Source organism: Oryctolagus cuniculus, chromosome 7 (assembly GCF_964237555.1).
Source record: "Oryctolagus cuniculus chromosome 7, mOryCun1.1, whole genome shotgun sequence".
Taxonomy (NCBI): domain Eukaryota; kingdom Metazoa; phylum Chordata; class Mammalia; order Lagomorpha; family Leporidae; genus Oryctolagus; species Oryctolagus cuniculus.
The window spans coordinates 149,158,733-149,176,820 of NC_091438.1; the positions used below are offsets into that span (position 1 = coordinate 149,158,733).

The 18,088-nt window shown below is 64.5% G+C and overlaps 1 protein-coding gene across 6 annotated transcripts in view; it reads left to right on the top strand.

The window, feature by feature from the left end:
• HSPG2 (heparan sulfate proteoglycan 2) overlaps window positions 1–18,045 on the top strand; it is a 101,834-nt gene extending 83,789 nt beyond the window's left edge. For 4 of the 6 annotated variants that reach the window (XM_051856722.2, XM_070079129.1, XM_051856723.2 and 1 more), the window contains 35 exons: window positions 2–149; window positions 1,126–1,277; window positions 1,672–1,813; window positions 2,485–2,636; window positions 2,982–3,123; window positions 3,259–3,399; window positions 3,714–3,848; window positions 4,072–4,253; window positions 4,581–4,776; window positions 5,045–5,224; window positions 5,506–5,766; window positions 6,854–7,058; window positions 7,568–7,665; window positions 8,029–8,295; window positions 8,966–9,075; window positions 9,267–9,414; window positions 9,503–9,619; window positions 9,926–9,943; window positions 10,193–10,304; window positions 10,896–11,040; window positions 11,130–11,229; window positions 11,376–11,485; window positions 11,610–11,718; window positions 12,145–12,243; window positions 12,613–12,834; window positions 13,095–13,339; window positions 13,670–13,841; window positions 13,925–14,047; window positions 14,152–14,208; window positions 15,746–15,821; window positions 15,910–15,988; window positions 16,142–16,212; window positions 16,316–16,399; window positions 16,674–16,777; window positions 16,926–18,045. In XM_051856722.2, coding sequence (XP_051712682.1) covers window positions 2–149; window positions 1,126–1,277; window positions 1,672–1,813; window positions 2,485–2,636; window positions 2,982–3,123; window positions 3,259–3,399; window positions 3,714–3,848; window positions 4,072–4,253; window positions 4,581–4,776; window positions 5,045–5,224; window positions 5,506–5,766; window positions 6,854–7,058; window positions 7,568–7,665; window positions 8,029–8,295; window positions 8,966–9,075; window positions 9,267–9,414; window positions 9,503–9,619; window positions 9,926–9,943; window positions 10,193–10,304; window positions 10,896–11,040; window positions 11,130–11,229; window positions 11,376–11,485; window positions 11,610–11,718; window positions 12,145–12,243; window positions 12,613–12,834; window positions 13,095–13,339; window positions 13,670–13,841; window positions 13,925–14,047; window positions 14,152–14,208; window positions 15,746–15,821; window positions 15,910–15,988; window positions 16,142–16,212; window positions 16,316–16,399; window positions 16,674–16,777; window positions 16,926–17,098 — 4,875 coding nt within the window. In that variant the 3' untranslated portion in view covers window positions 17,099–18,045. The remainder of the gene's footprint in view (window position 1; window positions 150–1,125; window positions 1,278–1,671; window positions 1,814–2,484; window positions 2,637–2,981; window positions 3,124–3,258; window positions 3,400–3,713; window positions 3,849–4,071; window positions 4,254–4,580; window positions 4,777–5,044; window positions 5,225–5,505; window positions 5,767–6,853; window positions 7,059–7,567; window positions 7,666–8,028; window positions 8,296–8,965; window positions 9,076–9,266; window positions 9,415–9,502; window positions 9,620–9,925; window positions 9,944–10,192; window positions 10,305–10,895; window positions 11,041–11,129; window positions 11,230–11,375; window positions 11,486–11,609; window positions 11,719–12,144; window positions 12,244–12,612; window positions 12,835–13,094; window positions 13,340–13,669; window positions 13,842–13,924; window positions 14,048–14,151; window positions 14,209–15,745; window positions 15,822–15,909; window positions 15,989–16,141; window positions 16,213–16,315; window positions 16,400–16,673; window positions 16,778–16,925) is intronic. The other 2 variants (XM_051856725.2, XM_051856726.2) reach the window with 1 other exon arrangement.
• Window positions 18,046–18,088: the final 43 nt, after the last annotated feature.

Genomic DNA, 18,088 nt, shown 5'->3' on the forward strand with positions numbered 1-18,088 from the left:
GACCCACGGCTCCCATCTGCGGCTGTACCAGGTGTCCCCAGCCGACTCGGGCCAGTACGTGTGCCGTGTGCTGGGCAGTTCTGGCCCTCTGGAGGCCTCGGTCCTGGTCACCATCGAGGCCTCTGACGCTAACCCTGTCCGCATCCCTGGTGAGGTTCCTGCGTGGGGCTGGGAGGCTGAAGGCAGGGGAGGGAGCCCCGTGGGCAGAGCCCTGGAGGCAGCTGCACCTCAGACCCCACACTTCTGCATCCTGCCCACCCTTGGTCCCAGACTGAGCTGCCAGGCTGGCCAGGGGGAGGACGGTCCACCTCAGTCCAGGGCCTGAGAATGCAGGTCTGAGAGTCTGGCATCTTGAGTCCCTGCCCCGCCCCCACCCCTGCCCGCCCACACCTGCAGTTGTCCATGCGCCTCTGTCCTCAGCTGTCAAGGACAGTGGAGCGCCTGCCCCTCCTCTGTAGCGCAGAGCCGTTCGGGGAGTCGCCTCTGCAGGTGCTTGGGGCGACTGTAGGCGGGGCTCCGACTGACATCCTTCCTGGGAGTAGTGGTGGCTCGGGTCCTCACTGCACAGAAATCATTGCCCACAGTGGGGATAAGGATCCAACGTTTTTTAAAAGTGAATCGACTGGAAGGAAAATGTTCAGTTAGAGCACTGGGCACCGCCGTGGCAGAAATCCAAGTGGTGCCAAGTCACCAAGTCCGCGCCGTGGCCTGGCCCTCACTGGTGTGAGGGTGCCAGCCCTGAGCTGTTTGCCCGCCTCACCCCGCTCCATCCTCACAGCAGCCCTTGGAGATGGCTAGGATGGTTCTCCCATTTTACAGATGGGGAAACCGAGACCGGTGAAGTGGCTTTCCAAGGGTCCCACAGCTGATGTGTGGCAGAGTGGGGGAGGTTGAACCCAGGCAGCCTGGTTCTTAGCTCCTCTCACTACCCCACATAGAGGGGCCTGGCCCTGAGCCCTGGAGGAGGGGGTGGTGGGACAGGGAGGACCTAGCCCAGCTGCTCCAGGCCTCGGTGGAATGGGGAGAGAGAGAAGCCAGTCCCCAGGAGGCCTGCACATCTGGGCACACAGGCAAGGTTGGGGTACAGGGTCGGAATCCCAGTTCACAGATTTCTCTGTGCCCCAGCCCCTGGCGGAGCCCCACCCATCCGCATCGAGACCTCTTCCTCCCACGTGGCCGAAGGGCAGACCCTGGATCTGAACTGCGTGGTACCTGGCCAGGCGCACGCCCAGGTCACGTGGCATAGGCGTGGGGGCAGCCTCCCCGCTGGGCACCAGGTAAGTGCGGGGAGAAAGCAAGATGCATGCCTCCTCCCTCTCCCCCTCCCCCTGCCTGCCACAGTCCTGCCGGAATCCATCTCCTAAGGGAAGGAAGGGGACCCAGGAGGGGGTTTGGGGAGGACTGAAGCAGGAGATCCCTGGGGTCAGAAGGCAGGGACAGGCCGGGCACGCAGGGCCATCAGGAGCACCACGGGGCCGTGGTGCAGAACAGAAAGGGCCCCTCCCGCCCGAGACCCCTGACTTCCTCCTGCCAGAAAAGAAATAGCACAGTGAGCATCTGGCAGAGGGGCCGCCTCGGACAGGCTGCAGCCTGCGTGGCTGTGCGGAGCAGGCCTGGGGTGGGGCCAGAGGCCGTGGCCACCCTCCCCACGCTCACCCCCGCCCTGGCCAGGTTCACGGCCACATCCTGAGGCTGAACCAGGTATCCCCAGCCGACTCTGGCGAGTACTCCTGCCGTGTGACCGGCAGCTCAGGCACCCTGGAGGCTTCTGTCCTGGTCTCCATCGAACCCTCGAGCCCCAGCCCCATTCCTGGTGAGTGACACGGACGCTGGGCTGTGCTCAGGCCCAGCCCCAGGGCCCCTTCCTGGCCTTGCTCCTCCCTGCTCCCCCAGTAGCGCTTTTATTTATAAATAAATAAATAAATATATATATATTTAAAAAAGATTTATTTGAAAGGCAGAGTAATAGAGTGGGAGAAACAGAAAGAGATCTTCAGTTTCCAAATGACAGTAACAGCCAAGGCTGGGCCAGGCTGAAGCCAGGAGTCAGGACCTGAATCCAGGTCTCCCACTTGGGCAGCAGAGGCCTAAGTATTTGGGCAATCTGCTGGTGCTTCCCCAGGCACTCCAGTAGGGGGTGGGGCATACCAGGTCACAACTTAACCCCCTGTGCCCCAGTGCCCACCCCCCCAGCAGGTGTTGCCTGGGGGCTAAGGATCGAGCCAGCCCAGGTGTTCAAGGATCTGGCTGTGGCCAAAGCCCTCACGAGCTGCATGTGCCACCCTAGTCCCTGGTGGCCTCTCTGCCCGTCCCCCCACCAGGGGGCGTCGAGCCCTTGGTCTCAGTGACATCTTAGCCCCCGGGAAGGGAGACCCTTTGCAGGTCCCTAGAGCTCACCCATGGCGGCCACTTCCAGGGCCACCCCCTGAGGTCCCTACCTTTGGCCACAGGAGCCTGGCCTCTCACCCACCCCTGTGCCCACAGCCCCAGGACTGGCCCAGCCCATCCACATCGAGGCCTCCTCCTCCCACGTGGCCGAGGGGCAGACGCTGGACCTGAACTGCGTGGTGCCCGGGCAGGCCCACGCCCAGGTCACGTGGTACAAGCGCGGAGGCAGCCTCCCTGCCCGGCACCAGGTACGATCCAGGGCAGGTACGGCTGGCCCTGGAGTTGCAGCAGCCCTCATGCAAACTCCAGCCTGCTTGGGGACCCCAGGGCACAGGCAGTTCAGCAGCCTGGGAGCTGGGAGACCTGGGTTTTCCCTCTGCTGTGCTGTGGAGTCTTTAAGCCTCACTCCCCTCCTCTGGGGAAGGTAGGGGCTGGACTTAGGATTCTGGGACTGACTCTCCCTGCCGCCCTAGGAGCTGCAACCCTGAGCTCCTGGGCCCCGTGGGAGATCGTGGGTCCTGACGCAGCTGGGTTTGAGGATTTGCCTGTCCTAAGCGCTCTGGTCTGATGGCTGTGCCTCCCCACCCTGACAGACCCATGGCTCCCGGCTACGGCTCCACCACGTGTCCCCCGCCGACTCAGGCGAGTACGTGTGCCGAGTGGCAGGCGGCTCGGGCCCTGAGCAGGAGGCCTCCTTCACAGTCACTGTCCCGCCCAGCGAGGGGTCTTCTTACCGTGAGTGTGGGGGGGAGGGGTGGGGAGGTGCCACGGGCAGGGTGGGGAAGGGAAGATGCCGGAGCCAAGGCAGGGCCTCCCTGGGTGGAGCCAGCCCACGCCTGCTGAGCCAGGCCCTCTGCTGCTCGGCCCCAGGCCTTAGGAGCCCGGTCATCTCCATCGACCCGCCCAGCAGCACCGTGCAGCAGGGCCAAGATGCCAGCTTCAAGTGCCTCATCCACGACGGGGCCACCCCCATCAGCCTGGAGTGGAAGACGCGGAACCAGGAACTGGAAGGTGAGCCAGGCAGTGGGTGGGGCCACACGTGGTCAGGGGAGGTCCAGGGGAGACACAGAAGGCGGGGCTTGGGACCTCAAATTCATCAATGACCCTCGTGGGGCGTCAGTGTCCCCTTATCTCTATGTGGTAAGGGGCTAGGCCCAGGCATCTCCGAGGACTCCTTCCTCTTCTGCCCTCTGTGACTCAGAACTAGTCACTGCCAGGCCAGAGGGGTCAGGGGCGTGGGGGCCGAGAGGCACCAGCTGGCAGTGCCAAGGCCTGAGAGGGGCTGGATTGACCCTCACTCACCCCTCCCCCAATGCCCCCCACAGACAACGTCCACATCAGCCCCAATGGCTCCGTCATCACCATCGTGGGCACCCGGCCCAGCAACCACGGGGCCTACCGCTGTGTGGCCTCCAACGCCTATGGCGTGGCCCAGAGTGTCGTGAACCTCAGTGTGCACGGTGAGGACCCCATGGCTCTGACTGCCTGTCCTGGCCCTGATCCTCAGCTGAGAACCTGCAGGCTCAAATCCTGCCTCTGCCATCAGACCCCCTCTCGGGCATTTTCCCTGTCTGAGCCTCAGCCTGCACATCAGTGTAGTGGGCAGACCGGTGCCCACCCGGCCAGTGCGCATGCCCAGCAGAGCCCTACAAGCGTGTCAATGGTTCTCATTGCTCTGGGCAGGGCCCCCTACAGTGTCCGTGCTCCCCGAGGGCTCCGTGCGAGTGAAAATGGGAAAGGATGTGACCCTGGAGTGTGTCAGCAGCGGGGAGCCCCGCTCCTCCGCTCGCTGGACCCGGGTGGGATACCCCGCAAGGCTGGAGCCACGGACGTACGGGATGGTGGACAGTCACGCGGTGCTCAAGGTGAGCCAGGCTGCTCCATCTCTGAGTGTGAGGCCTGGTCTGGGACTCAGGCTTGGGCAGGGACTTGGGAGAGTGATGGGGGCAGGTGGGTGTGAGTGGGTGGAGAGGGCAAGGGGAGGCATCGGTGAACACACCGGAGAAAGAAGAAAGGCGGAAGGCGAGAAAGAGAAAATGGGTGGGTGGATGGACAGACTGATGAGCCTCAAGCAGCCCGGTGGGGGAGTAAAACCAAGAGGAGGGGAGGGGAGAGGTAAAGGCAGACGAGCAGTGGGTCAGTGTCTGTGGCCCCGCTCGGCTCCCAAGCAAGTGCGCCTTGCTTCCTTGTAGATTTCATCAGTTAAACCATCAGACGCGGGCACCTACGTGTGCCTAGCGCAGAATGCACTGGGCACAGCACGGAAGGAAGTGGAGGTGATCGTGGACACGGGCACCTCGGCCCCAGGCGCCCCCCAGGTCCAGGTGGAAGAAGTGGAGCTGACCGTGGAGGCTGGACACACAGCCACCCTGCGCTGCTCGGCCTCAGGTGTGGCAGGGAGCAGGCCACCGGCCGGCAGAGCAGTGGTGCCCTGCCTGAGGCCTAAGACAGAGACGTATAAGACCTGAAGATGATGTCCTGCCTGGGGCAGGGCTGGGGGGCGGGTGCCACTGGCATCTCCCACAAATGGCTGTGTCCACTTCATAGCTTCCCACAGGGTGACAGGACCTCCCAGGGCCCCTTCCTCCCACCCCTACCTGGGACGTGGTCCCTGGAGCAACCCAGCAGCCTTGCCATCTCCCTCTGTCCGGCACAGGCAGCCCCACACCCACCATCCAGTGGTCCAAGCTGCGCTCCCCACTGCCCTGGCAGCACCGGCTGGAAGGCAACACCCTGCTCATCCCCCGGGTCGCCCAGCAGGACTCGGGCCAGTACATCTGCAACGCCACCAGCCCTCTGGGGCACGCCGAGGCCACCGTCATCCTGCATGTAGAGAGTAAGATACCCGTCCCTGCCCCCGGCCGCCCTCTCTGCACCACATGGAGGTCTGAGCACTCCACCAGGCTATACCCTGGACAAAACCCCTTGGTCCCCATCCATCAGGGGCCCCAGTGCCGATCCTTACCTCTGGCCACACCCCCTGCTGAGGCCTTTGCTGTCCCCGGCCCCAGTCCTAGGCTGCCCATCCACCTTCCCTGATGCATTTCCAGTCCCCGAGATCCAACTTCTGCTGCCCTGTGCCCAGCCCCACCCTGGCCTCTGTGTCCCCCACGCCAGGCCCACCGTATGCCACCGTAGTCCCGGAGCACGCCTCGGTGCGGGCTGGAGAGAGAGTGCAGCTGCAGTGCCTGGCACACGGCACGCCCCCGCTCACCTTCCAGTGGAGCCGCATGGACGGCAGCCTCCCCGGGCGGGCAGCTGCCAGCAAGGAGTTGCTGCACTTCGAGCCCGCGGCCCCTGAGGACTCAGGTCGCTACCGCTGCCAGGTCTCCAACAAGGTGGGCTTGGCCGAAGCCTTTGCCCAGGTGCTCGTTCAAGGTGAGCAGCCCCGGCTCGGGGTGGACATGTGCAGTTGGCTTTCTTCCAGCCCCTTTGATCACCCAGCATAGGTATCCAGTGAGCCACACTTGAGGTACAAAGGCCTCTCTCTGCTACCCCATGGGCTTTGCCCTGTTCTTCCAGGCCCAAGCTGGCTTGCCTCCTCCAGGAAGACCCCCTCGATGGCTGTGTTCTCAGCCTCTGAGCTGCCAGAGGAGGTCCTTAGGCTTACACCTGTACCCCAGCCCGCCCCACCTGCCATGTGACAAGGGCAGGGCCTGGACCCATTCACCCCAGCAGCCCAGGTTCGCTGACCACCACTGGGCCCAAGAAGGGCTTGGTAAATGCTTGACCAACAACAGTGGGTGAGTGGCAGGCAGCGTGCCCAGAGCTTCAGTGGGTCCCCGTGGTCTCCTCTGATCCAAAGCCAGACGAGGGCTTTTGGACTCAGAATTCTAGAAGCAGCAAAGCCTGCAATCAGAAAGTCTTGGCTTCTAAGCACAGCTCGGTCACTTGCTGGCTGTGCAGTCTCAGCCAGGTCATTTAGCCGCTTCAAACGCCAGTTTCTTCATCTGCAAAGTGGAGAGTATGAGGCCTGCATGTAGGGTGAGTTAGAAAGATCGACAGACGTAAAGTGACGAGCACGAGGCCTGCACGGAGGGTGAGTTAGAGAGATCCACAGACGTAACACCTGCAGCCCGCTGGAGGTGTGGAGTGGACAGTGAGCAGGTGGGCCACCCCGTCCCCGGCATCCTTCCCCAGCATCACGGCTGCCCCGAGTCTGACCGCACACGGCATCATCTTTGCCAGGCTCCCTTAGGAAGACAAGAGTCCTTCCGTTTTTGTCTTGGGCTGCTCTCCCCACCCAAGGCCAGCAGCTGTGGAAGCAGAGCCAGCAGCCCACGGGCCCTCATACGTGCTTGCTGAATGGCTGTTCAGTGAGGGAATGAATGGATGTGCCCTCGAACCGCCTTCCTCAGCAGGACAAGAGTGCCCCTTGAGTGTTGGGGTGGCGGCCTCCGAGTCCCAGGGAGCGGCAGGGACAAGACCTACCTGTACATGCAGACGCTTGTCCGTGTCCCCACAGGTCCCTCCGACACCCTCCCTGACACGGCCACCCCAGCAGGAGCCCCGCCCACCGTGCAGGTCACCCCTCAGCAGGAGACCAGGAGCATTGGGGCCAGCGTGGAGTTCCACTGCGCAGTGCCCAGCGACCGGGGCACCCAGCTCCGTTGGTTCAAGGAAGGGGGCCAGCTGCCTCCCGGCCACAGCGTGCAAGACGGGGTGCTCCGGTGAGTAGGGGTGGAGAGTCAGGGCAGGACTAGCCCAGGGCTGGCAGTGGGGCTCAGTTGGAACACCTGCCCTGGGGGCCTCGGATTGTGGCAGTGGCCGTGGGTACAGTCTCTACCTCTGTGAGCCTCGGCTTTCTCAGCTGTACAGTGGGTTGTATAAAGACTTAAATGCGATTGTGGAAAACACTCAGCTCGGCCCTTGGAGGGCCTTCAGTTAACAGTGGCCCGTATTCCTGCTACCAGTAGTGGAAGAAAGGAAACAGCTCTGGGGCCAGATATGCACAGATACCCCAGCTCTGAGCCCTGCTACCTGGTAACTGTGTGACCTTGAATTCAAGGTCTTGGACAGGCATCATGTCCACACCCTGCCTGTCTGCCTGCCTCCCATGATTTCAGGGAAACTGGAAGCCGGCGCAGCATGTGAGCCGTGCCAGCCTTTACCTCCCACACAGCTGCAAAGCATGCTGGGCTGCCCTTACTCCCTGACATCTTCTTTGTCCCCTTTACAGAATCCAGAACCTAGACCAGAGCTGCCAAGGGACATATGTCTGCCAGGCCCATGGACCTTGGGGACAGGCCCAGGCCAGTGCCCAGCTGGTCGTCCAAGGTAAGAGGGTGGCATCGGGCTTCCGCCAAGAGCAGGGGACAGAGACGAGGAGGGAGCAGTGCAGGGCCTGGGTCGAGTTGCCCAGGCAGCCCCTGGATATGTAAAGATACAGAAGATCCTCGTGTTGCGTGCCGCTCTGTCTGGTGTAGGGCGAGGGGGCCTGAGGATGTTACAAGCACGGGAGGAGAAAGGGAGGCGGTGTCGCGAGTGGGTGCCCAGCCACGCCTGTGCAGAATGAGTTACTGGATGAGTGAGTGAGTGAGTGAGTGAACGAACGAGCAGAAAGTGAGAGGGCTGAGTGCCGGGCGCCAGGGCTCCCCCGCGGGGCTGACTCACCGTCCTTCTGCCTCCCTCCTCCCGCAGCCCTGCCCTCCGTGCTCATCAACATCCGGACCTCCGTGCAGACCGTGGTGGTCGGCCATGCTGTGGAGTTCGAGTGCATGGCGCGGGGTGACCCCAAGCCTCAGGTGACATGGAGCAAAGTCGGAGGGCGCCTGCGGCCCGGCATCGTGCAGAGCGGCAGCGTCATCAGGATCCCCCACGTGGAGCTGGCCGACGCCGGACAGTACCGCTGCACCGCCACCAACGCCGCCGGCACCACGCAGTCCCATGTGCTGTTGCTCGTGCAAGGTGACGGCGGCAGGGACCCTGGGGGGGCACGGGGAGCGGGGCAAGCACTCCTCCCGCTGCCACTTCCTGTCTCACCTGCATTTCTCCTCCCGTCTGCTCTCTGGGGAGATTTTCTGTGTATTTAAGGGGCAGCCGGAACCTGCCGGGAAAGAGCTGCGTGCAGGGCATCATGGGGGAAAACCGTGTGCAGTGCTCACCTGCAGGCGCTGCCCGCTCCTTTGGGGGAGCCCTCCAGCCAGTCTGGTGGCAGAGGCATGACAGAAACACAGGCGGACATGACAGAAAGTCAAAGACAACAGATGCAGTGCACACACAAGCACTGGGCTTCTTTAAGGGCAATTCCTTTTTGACCCCAAGCCTGCTCACCGATGCTGCCCAAGTGCCGCCTTCCCAGGCCCCCAAAGGGCTGCACAAGTCTCTGCACAGGCGTGCTGAGGTGTCAGCTGTGGGGTCACGGGAACCTGCCCTTGATCCCTGACTCTGCCCGATCCCCTGCATGCAAGCAGGAGCAAGCAGCTGCTGCTCCCCGCTCAGCCATGATTTCCCCGTCTGCAAAATGGGACACGGTGTCTCCCCCGAGAGCTGGTGTGAGGATCAGGTGAGGTGAGACAGGCCGGGCACACAGCCGGCTGGCCGTCCTCATCTTGGTCCGTGTCTCCTTCCCCGGCAGCCTTGCCCCAGATCTCCACACCCCCAGAAGTCCGTGTGCCTGCTGGCTCTGCAGCTGTCTTCCCCTGCATGGCCTCGGGCTACCCCACACCCGACATCACCTGGAGCAAGGTAAGTGGTGGGCCAGGGGCCGGCAGGTGTGTCTCCAGGGCCAGACCCAGGTCTGAGCCATCTCAGGGCCCCCAGCACGTGGCACAGGCCTGGCACGGGCTAAAAGTGCCGTGTCTGGAGGTGAGCCTGGGAGCAGGCACTGGGCGAGACGCGGGCCAAGGCCAGGGTGCTCAGAGCTGGTGTGTCTGCAGCTGGACGGCAGCCTGCCGCCCGACAGCCGCCTGGAGAACAACATGCTGGTGCTGCCCTCGGTGCGGCCGCAGGATGCCGGCACCTACATCTGCACTGCCACCAACCGCCAGGGCAAGGTGAAAGCTTTCGCCCATCTGCAGGTACCAGGTAGGACGGCCCCGCCCCCACAGCTGCCAGTGCCTGCCCTGCCCCCGCCCCGGAGGACACCCGCTCTAACAGTGCTCTCTGCTGCCAGAGCGGGTGGTGCCCTACTTCACCCAGACCCCCTACTCCTTCCTGCCGCTGCCCACCATCAAGGATGCTTACAGGAAGTTTGAGATCAAGATCACCTTCCGGCCGGACTCAGCCGACGGTGAGCGGGAAAGGAGCTGATCTGCAGGGCCTGCCTGGGGAGAGGGCCCTGGTGGTGTGAGCCCTGCCTGTCCTGGGGGCCTCCCGCTCCAGGCCCCCGCCTGTGCCTCCTGTTTGCCTCCCTGCCCTGGGGGTCTCCCGCTGCAGCCTCCTCGTCTCCCTGTGTCGCCTGGGTGCATCACGTGCTGGCCTCCAGCCCCATCTCTGCTCCTTCCTCCTGCTTCTCCCACTTCTCACCTCCTCCTCCTCTCTCTCTCTCTCTCTCTCTCTCTCTCTCCCCTCTCGGGTTCTGACTCTCACTGTCCAGGCCTTCTTCTCTACTCGGGTGAGTCTCTGCCTCTCTTGCTCCCTCCCGGGAGACCCTGCGTGGGTGTGAAGCATTCGGCCTCTCTCGGGGCTGCCAGCACGGCCCTTCCGTCCAGGGCACCGACCCTGGGATGGCGCGGAGGCTGGGCTGAGGGAGGGCCAGGAGCCAGAGCGTGGACAGGCTCCAGGGCTCGGGTCATGCCCGGCACGGGGGTGACAGGGAGCCTGCGGCTGGAGGGGGACCCCTCACACTGCTGTGTCTGCCCAGGGATGCTACTGTACAATGGGCAGAAGCGGACCCCAGGGAGCCCCACCAACCTGGCCAACAGGCAGCCCGACTTCATCTCCTTCGGCCTTGTGGGCGGAAGACCCGAGTTCCGGTGAGACCCTCGACCTCCCTGTCTGGGGGGATGCGGGACCGGGGGGCTGCCCCCAGAACTGAAGTCAGCATCCACTGCCCTATGTTCTACAAAGGAGGCTCTGGGGGAAGGGGCACAGCCTGGCCGACCACCCAGTCTGCTGGAGGAGGCACAGTATGGCAGTCAGGTGGAAGAGGGAGCAACCGCAGACTTGGGGCTGCTGCAGGCCAGGATTCATGCATTCACCCACCGTGTGCCAGGCCTGATACAGACTTAAAGAGACCCCATTCTGGTCCTTGTGGGGAAGCCACCCTAGCCTGGGAAGTCCTCAACAGAGAGGAACAGGGGACCTCAGAGCGAGAGGACTCAGGAGCAGCGAAGGCAGGCACCAGGCTGAGAGCCCCGGAGCCAGGGTGCGCTCAGAGCAGCCCCAGGGCAAGGATGCAGGAGACACTTGGGGAAGGGTCAGGGCTGGGGCTAGCCTGGGCAGCCCCAGCGCTCAGACTGCAGGAGAAGGTGATGTGGCCCAGGCTGGGCCCCCTCCACAGCCCTTCTTTACAAACCCCACGCCCGCTCTCTCTGCCTCTCCCCCACCCCCACCCCATGGAGCAGGTTTGACGCAGGCTCCGGCATGGCCACCATCCGCCACCCCACCCCGCTGGCCCTGGGCCAGTTCCACACTGTGACCCTGCTGCGCAGCCTCACCCAGGGCTCCCTGATCGTGGGCAACCTGGCCCCTGTCAACGGGACCTCCCAGGTGAGACCCGGCCCGGCCCGCAGCCCCAGCCCCCGGCTGCCCCTGCCCGGTGTCTGTCTCCAGTCCTGCCTTCTCCTCCACCTCCCCAGGGCAAGTTCCAGGGCCTGGACCTGAACGAGGAGCTCTATCTAGGCGGCTACCCTGACTACGGGGCCATCCCCAAGGCAGGCCTGACCAGCGGCTTTGTAGGTGAGCCCCGCCTCGCCTCTGCTCAGGGCCAAACCTCCTGGGCTGGCAGGGCCTGGGCAGGCCTTGCAAGGTGTGGGGTGGGCTGGACAGACTCCCCGGTGGCCAGCCCTGCTCCTGGCTCATCCGGCCCGCCCGCTCGCCCCCAGGCTGTGTCCGGGAGCTGCGTATCCAGGGCGAGGAGATCATCTTCCATGACCTCAACCTCACCGCGCACGGCATCTCCCACTGCCCGACCTGTCGGGACCGGCCCTGCCAGGTGAGCCCACGCGTGCGCCCCCTGGCGGCCCCAGCCACTGCCCTCCCTCGGCCGCGGCCAGCCCCTGTGAGGAGAGGGGAGGGCCAGGGTGTGCTCGGCCTGACTCTTGAGGGCTGCTTTGCAGAACGGGGGCCAGTGCCACGACTCGGAGAGCAGCAGCTATGTGTGCGTATGCCCGGCTGGCTTCACCGGGAGCCGCTGTGAGCACTCGCAGGCCCTGCACTGCCACCCAGGTGTGTACCCCACGTCTGCCTGGATGCTCGCCTCTGCCACCCCTTCCTCTCCACCCACACCCCAGCCCATCACGCTTAGCCAAGAGCGTCCCACTCCTCCCAGATAGCCCCTCCTCCAGCTCTGCCAGCCAGGGAGCCCCCATCACCACCACACAGGTGCCTGCCCACTACCATCTCACTCACTGAGGGAGGATCACACCCATCTCCCATCATACCCAGCCCCGCCTCCCCTGCCCTGGTCACTGCTGGCTGGATGCTGACCACCAGGCATCCTGTGACCATGGAGCCACTCACTCACTGCCCCCAGCCTCCTGGGAAGCCCTCCCAGGCCGCCTTGGCCACAGCTAGCCAAGGACACACGTGCATCAGGGCCCCACCCCCCCCCAAGTCACCTCTGTCCTCCTCACTGGCCTGTGTGTCCCCCAGAGGCCTGTGGGCCAGACGCCACCTGTGTGAACCGGCCCGATGGTCGGGGCTACACCTGCCGCTGCCACCTGGGCCGCTCGGGGCCGAGGTGTGAGGAAGGTGAGTGGAAGTGGGCCCGGGATGCCCTGGGGGCTCAGTGATGGTTGGGGAAGCTGAGCAGGGCACCCTGAGACTAAGATGGGCCCTACAGGTATAAACTCAGCCCAGAGCCAGAACCAGTACAAAACTACCTGGCCGCAGGTCCGCCCAGCCTGAATCCCTCCCGTGAGGGTCCCTCTCTTATGAGAGTCCCTCCCAGCCTGGTGTGCAGTGCCGGGCACAGAGGCTCCCAGGCTGCTCCGGCTGCCTTGCAGCTGGTCCTGAGCCCCTGTGGTCGGCGGGGGTCCCGGAGCGGGGCTGAGCAGCAGGACCCGCCCCACACTCCGGCATCCCCACTGCTGCGCCCTGGCTGAGCTGTGGCTGCCACAGGTGTGACAGTGACCACCCCCTCCATGTCGGGCGCCGGCTCCTACCTGGCACTGCCCGCCCTCACCAACACACACCACGAGCTACGCCTGGACGTTGAGTTCAAGCCGCTGGCGCCCGATGGGATCTTGCTGTTCAGCGGGGGGAAGAGCGGGCCTGTGGAGGATTTCGTGTCCCTGGCGATGGCTGGTGGCCACCTGGAGTTCCGCTATGAACTGGGGTCAGGTACGTACCGGGCGCCAGAGGCAGATGGGCCTCAGGGTCCCAAGCTCTGTGGCCCCCTTGGCCTTCCATGCCCCACGGAGGCGGGGAGGAGGAGACTCGGGGGTCAGGCCCCTGTGGTCCCCTGTTGCTACTGTCCCTTGCCACGGTGACTTTAAGCCCGTCCCCAGAGCCTTGGGTTCCTCCTTTGGGGTGGCCAGCGATGTGGGAAGTTCCCCATCTGCCCAAGTCCCCAGCCCTGACTGCTGTCCCCCACACCCCAGGGCTGGCTGTTCTGCGGAGCCCCGAGCCGCTGGCGCTGGGCCGCTGGCACCGCGTGTCTGCTGAGCGCCTCAACAAGGACGGCAGCCTGCGGGTGAACGGCGGCCGCCCCGTGCTCCGCTCCTCTCCCGGCAAGAGCCAGGGCCTCAACCTGCACACCCTCCTCTACCTGGGTGGCGTGGAGCCCTCCGTGCCGCTGTCCCCGGCCGCCAACGTCAGTGCTCACTTCCGCGGCTGCGTGGGCGAGGTGAGGAGCCACCTGCGAGAATGACTAGGGGAGAGGGGTGCAGGCTGAGCCGCCGGCCGTGTCCCACTGGGGTCCTGGGAAAGATGGTTCGCCTCAGAGTCTCAGTTTCCCCCTCTGTAAAATGGGACCAACACCTCTGTTGCAGCAGTGCACTGAGGGACCCACCGCCCGGGTGGACGGCTGTTCCTGGCACATAGGGGTGTCACCTCGGCACCTCTGGTCCACCTGTCGCAAGGCTCCCATCTACCCTCTACCTCTTCCTCTTGGCTGGCTCACGTGTCCCCCTGCCTCCTGCACCCCTTTAGTCCCTCGATGTCCCTGTGCCCACAGGTGTCTGTGAACGGGAAGCGGCTGGACCTCACCTACAGCTTCCTCGGCAGCCAGGGCGTCGGGCAGTGCTACGACAGCTCCCCGTGTGAGCGCCAGCCTTGCCAGAACGGTGCCACCTGCATGCCCGCTGGCGAGTACGAATTCCAGTGCCTGTGTCGCGACGGCTTCAAAGGTAGGACAGCTGCCCGGGTGCTGGGGGTCCGCGACACCTCTGGCCCATGCCCACCACGCCCTCACCTCTGCCCTGGCCCCCAGGTGACCTCTGTGAGCAGGAGGAGAACCCTTGCCAGCTCCACGAGCCTTGTCTGCATGGGGGCACCTGCCAGGGCACCCGCTGCCTCTGTCTCCCTGGCTTCTCGGGCCCACGCTGCCAGCAAGGTACACGGCCCTGGCTGCTTTCCACCGCCCTCTTGGGACCCTGGGGCTGGACCCAGCGCGCAGCGGAGCTGTGCCCACCAACTGGGCCCCGGTCTTTCCCGTAGGTCCTGGACATGGCCTCGCGGAGTCCGACTGGCACCTGGAAGGCAGCGGGGGCAGCGGTAGGTGCCTGCTGTGACCCACAGGGAAGCCGGGGTGCTGGTCTCCTCCCTGGCTTCTGTCCCTCAGCCCCGCTCTCCAGCCCACGTCTTCAATCCTGAGCAAAACAGGCTGTGTGAGGGCCTCACAGGGCACAGAAAGGGCAGAATGAAGAAGGGCACTGCCCAGAGCTGAGTCCTGCCCCATGCTGACCGGCAGGGTGACCTCGGACAGGTCTTTGAGCCACTCTGACCTTGCTGTCCTCCCCGTGCCCATACTGGGGACAGTGAAGCATAGATGAGTAAGGACCCTCATTCTCCAGGACTCCCCCATAATATGATAAAGAATGCTCATTGGTCCCTTGCAGGCTCTGTGCTAGCTCCTGTTTAGGTACGTGTTCCTTACTCCACACTAACAGACTAGGAGAGATGGTGTGGAGTAGTTAAAGAGCCCAGACCCTGGAGCCAGCCTGCCTGGGTTCAAGTCCTAGCCTGCCCCTTAATAGCTGTGTGCCTTTGGATGAGTCCCTTGACCTCTCTGTGCCTTAGTCTCCCCATGTATAAAATAGAAGGAATCTCTTCCCAGAGGCTTTGGGTACAATGCTGCCTGAGAGTAAAATGGTTGGGTATACTGAGCATGCTCAGAACAGCATCTGGTCTGGGACGCTGGCCCCTTTGACTGTGGGGTGCTGGAGGTCTCAGCTCAGGGGAATGAGGCTGGCAGCTGGCTGTGAAGCTCCCTGCACAGGCTCACAATGGGCGCTTGGCAGATGACAGCAGCCATTGTCCGGGGGACGGTGGCCAAGCGTCCTGCCCAGTGCTAGCCCGAGGGTGGGTCGTGAGCAGATGGGGGTGGAGGAGCTGCACACAGGACCTACGGGAAAGACCAGGGCCCAGTTGGTGGGCACAGGTGGCACTCCAGGCTTCCCACTCCCTGGGCAGGTAGCTCAGCTGAGTCTGACCTCCCATCTGTAAAACCGGGAGAGCACCAAGGCTCCAAACCACTGTTCGCCATGGCCCAGGCGACCGCCCGTCCCGGCCTGCTCAGGACCGAGGGGCTGTCTGGGGATGTGGGACCTGCAGCGCCAAAGCCAGCCAGAGCCTGGCAGATGGGGAAGGGGGCCAGCCCACAAGAGCCTGCCCGACCATGTGAAGCCAAGGACACCGGTTGAGCCGAAATGTATGGAAATACTTTTAGATTTGTCATCTCTGCACTTCTTTATTAGCACAATAAATAGGGAGGCCTAGCGGAGGTCCTAATAGCAACCACGGCGTCAAAGCAGTGGGCAGCGCCCGCAGTACTGGAAATTTCTACACTCGAGCCGCGGGCTAAGCCAGTGTTAGTGGCCGGGTCCCTGCTTTGTCACCTACGTCCGTAACGGCCAAACTTCAGTACGAAGTGAATAAAAGCAGACGGGATGGTTCTCTGCCCAGTCGACGGCCCCCGGGGCTGCTCGGGGACTGCAGGTTCAGAGCCCAGGAGTGCCCAGGTCACAGCCGAGGTGGGGTCGGGGCACTCACACCTGCTGCTCACCACCGCCCCGCCCCCCTGCTTCCGCAGACGCCCCGGGCCAGTACAGCGCCTACTTCCACGACGGCGGCTTCCTGGCCCTCCCGGGACATGTCTTCTCCAGAAGGTGAGGCGGGCCCTGGCAGGACCGGGGGCCTGGAGGGAGCCTGGGATTCCAGGGCTCTGCCCCTCACGCCCTCCTCCCCTGCCCGCAGCCTGCCGGAGGTGCCCGAGACCATCGAGCTGGAGGTTCGGACCAGCACAGCCAGCGGCCTCCTGCTCTGGCAGGGAGTGGTGAGTGTGGGCACGTGGCCCAGTTTCTGGGGCAGGCAGCCGGCCTCCTGCTGGCCGGGGCCACGGGGAGAGAGGAAGGGGGAGGCTACTGTTTTCCAGGGCCTCTGCTCTCCAGGGCAGGGGGCCCCAAGAGACCCTGTGCTTCCCCGGCAGGAGATGGGAGAGGCCAGCCGAGGCAAGGACTTCATCGGCCTTGGGCTTCAGGATGGGCACCTTGTCTTCAGGTGGGTCCCGCCCCTGAGCAGCTTGCAGCGCCCCCACCCCCGCCACCCCCACCCCCTCCTCCGTTCCTGTCTGGCTCATACTCTCTGGGGCCCGTGACCGCAGCTACCAGCTGGGCAGTGGGGAGGCCCGCCTTGTCTCTGAGGACCCCATCAATGACGGCGAGTGGCATCGGGTGACGGCGCTGCGGTGAGGGAGCCCGACTGGGCACTCGGGCAAGGGGCCCCAAGTTCTGGGGTGGGACCCCAAGTTCCGTGGAGGGCAGGGAGGCGGGCATTTGAGCTCTGCAGAGATAGAACCTGAAGCTGGGCAGAGAGACCAGGAAACGGGGTTGTCGGGGCCCAGTCTCTCACCCGGCGGGCGCCAAGGAGCTCAGGGGGCTGGGGGCAGCTGCGATTCCTTGGGTGGGCCTGGGAAGAGGGGGGGCGGTCTGTGGCAGGGGCCTGACCCAGTTCCACTACAGAGAGGGCCGCCGAGGCTCCATCCAGGTGGACGGTGAGGAGCTGGTCAGCGGCCAGTCCCCAGGCCGGAACGTGGCAGTCAACACCAAAGGCAGCGTCTACGTGGGTAAGCACCAGGCTCGGGTCCACTGCAGGCCTGGAGCCACCCTCAGTGTGAGGGGAGGGAATGGCACTCATGTCGAGAGCAGTGCACCTGCCCTGCCTCCCCTCCTGGCTTCTGGAGCCAACTCACTCCCTCGCTTCGCCTCCCGCAGGCGGAGCCCCCGACGTGGCCGCTCTCACTGGAGGCAGGTTCTCCTCGGGCATCACGGGCTGCATCAAGAACCTGGTGCTGCACTCGGCCCGGCCCGGCGGCCCACCCCCACAGCCCCTGGACCTGCAGCACCGCGCCCAGGCTGGGGCCAACACGCGCCCCTGCCCCTCGTAGGCACCTGCCTGCCCCCAACGGACTCCCGGGCAGCGCCCAGCCCGACCATGTCGAGTATATTATTATTAATATTATTATGATGATTTTTTGTAAGAAACCGAGGCGATGCCACGCTTTGCTGCTACCGCCCTGGGCTGGACTGGAGGGGGGATGACACCCCCACGCACACCTGGGCAAAGCCACAAGGCTGGTAGGCGGGGCAGGTCGGATGGAGTAGACGCCCCAGGAGGCCACCAGGACGTGGAGTCAGGCACGGTGGCTGGGCAGGCCCTGAGCTGCTCCCACGCGGCCGCCCTGAGGGGCCCCTCCGGGCAGAGCCAGGATGCCCACCTCAGCAGCCCTTGCCAGCCCTCATTCCTGGGAGAGCCCACCTCGGCTTCCATCCTGGTGCTCGCCGTCTACCTGGAACAGGAGGGCATCACGGGAGCCCTGGCCACCCCCTCTGGGCTGGGAAGCTCTCTAGCGTCTGCTGTGGCGCAGAAGGCAGCTCCCCCTCCCCCCAGCCCACGTCTCAGCCTCCCTCCATCTCCCCGCCCCCAGCCGGCCAGGCCACCTGTGCCGGGAAGCCTCCCCACTCCCACCAAGCCCCCTGGCCTGCACTCCCCACCTCCCACGCACAGCCCAGGGTCCCTGACCACAGGGGCTACAAGGGAACACCCCCCCCCCCCGCCCCCGCCGGAGCTGTTCCAGGCAGAGCTGAGCACTGAGAGGCTCTCCACCCACGCCAGGCCCCATCCCCCCACTCGTCTGGAAGTGAAGGCCCAGGGGACTGGGGGGCTGCTGGCGGTCGGAGGAGTTGGTGCCTTAGGAAGGGGATCGCCAGCCTGTCCCATCGACGGGAGCCTGTCCGAGGCTGGGGGGTTGGGACGCCCGGCCTCCATGTCCGAGAACGGACCCTCTGTGGTCTTTGTCCTGATTTTTCTTAATAAACGGTGCTATCCCCGCCAGGGCTTGCCTGTGTGCTTTACTGGGGTTTGGCTCCAGGGCCCC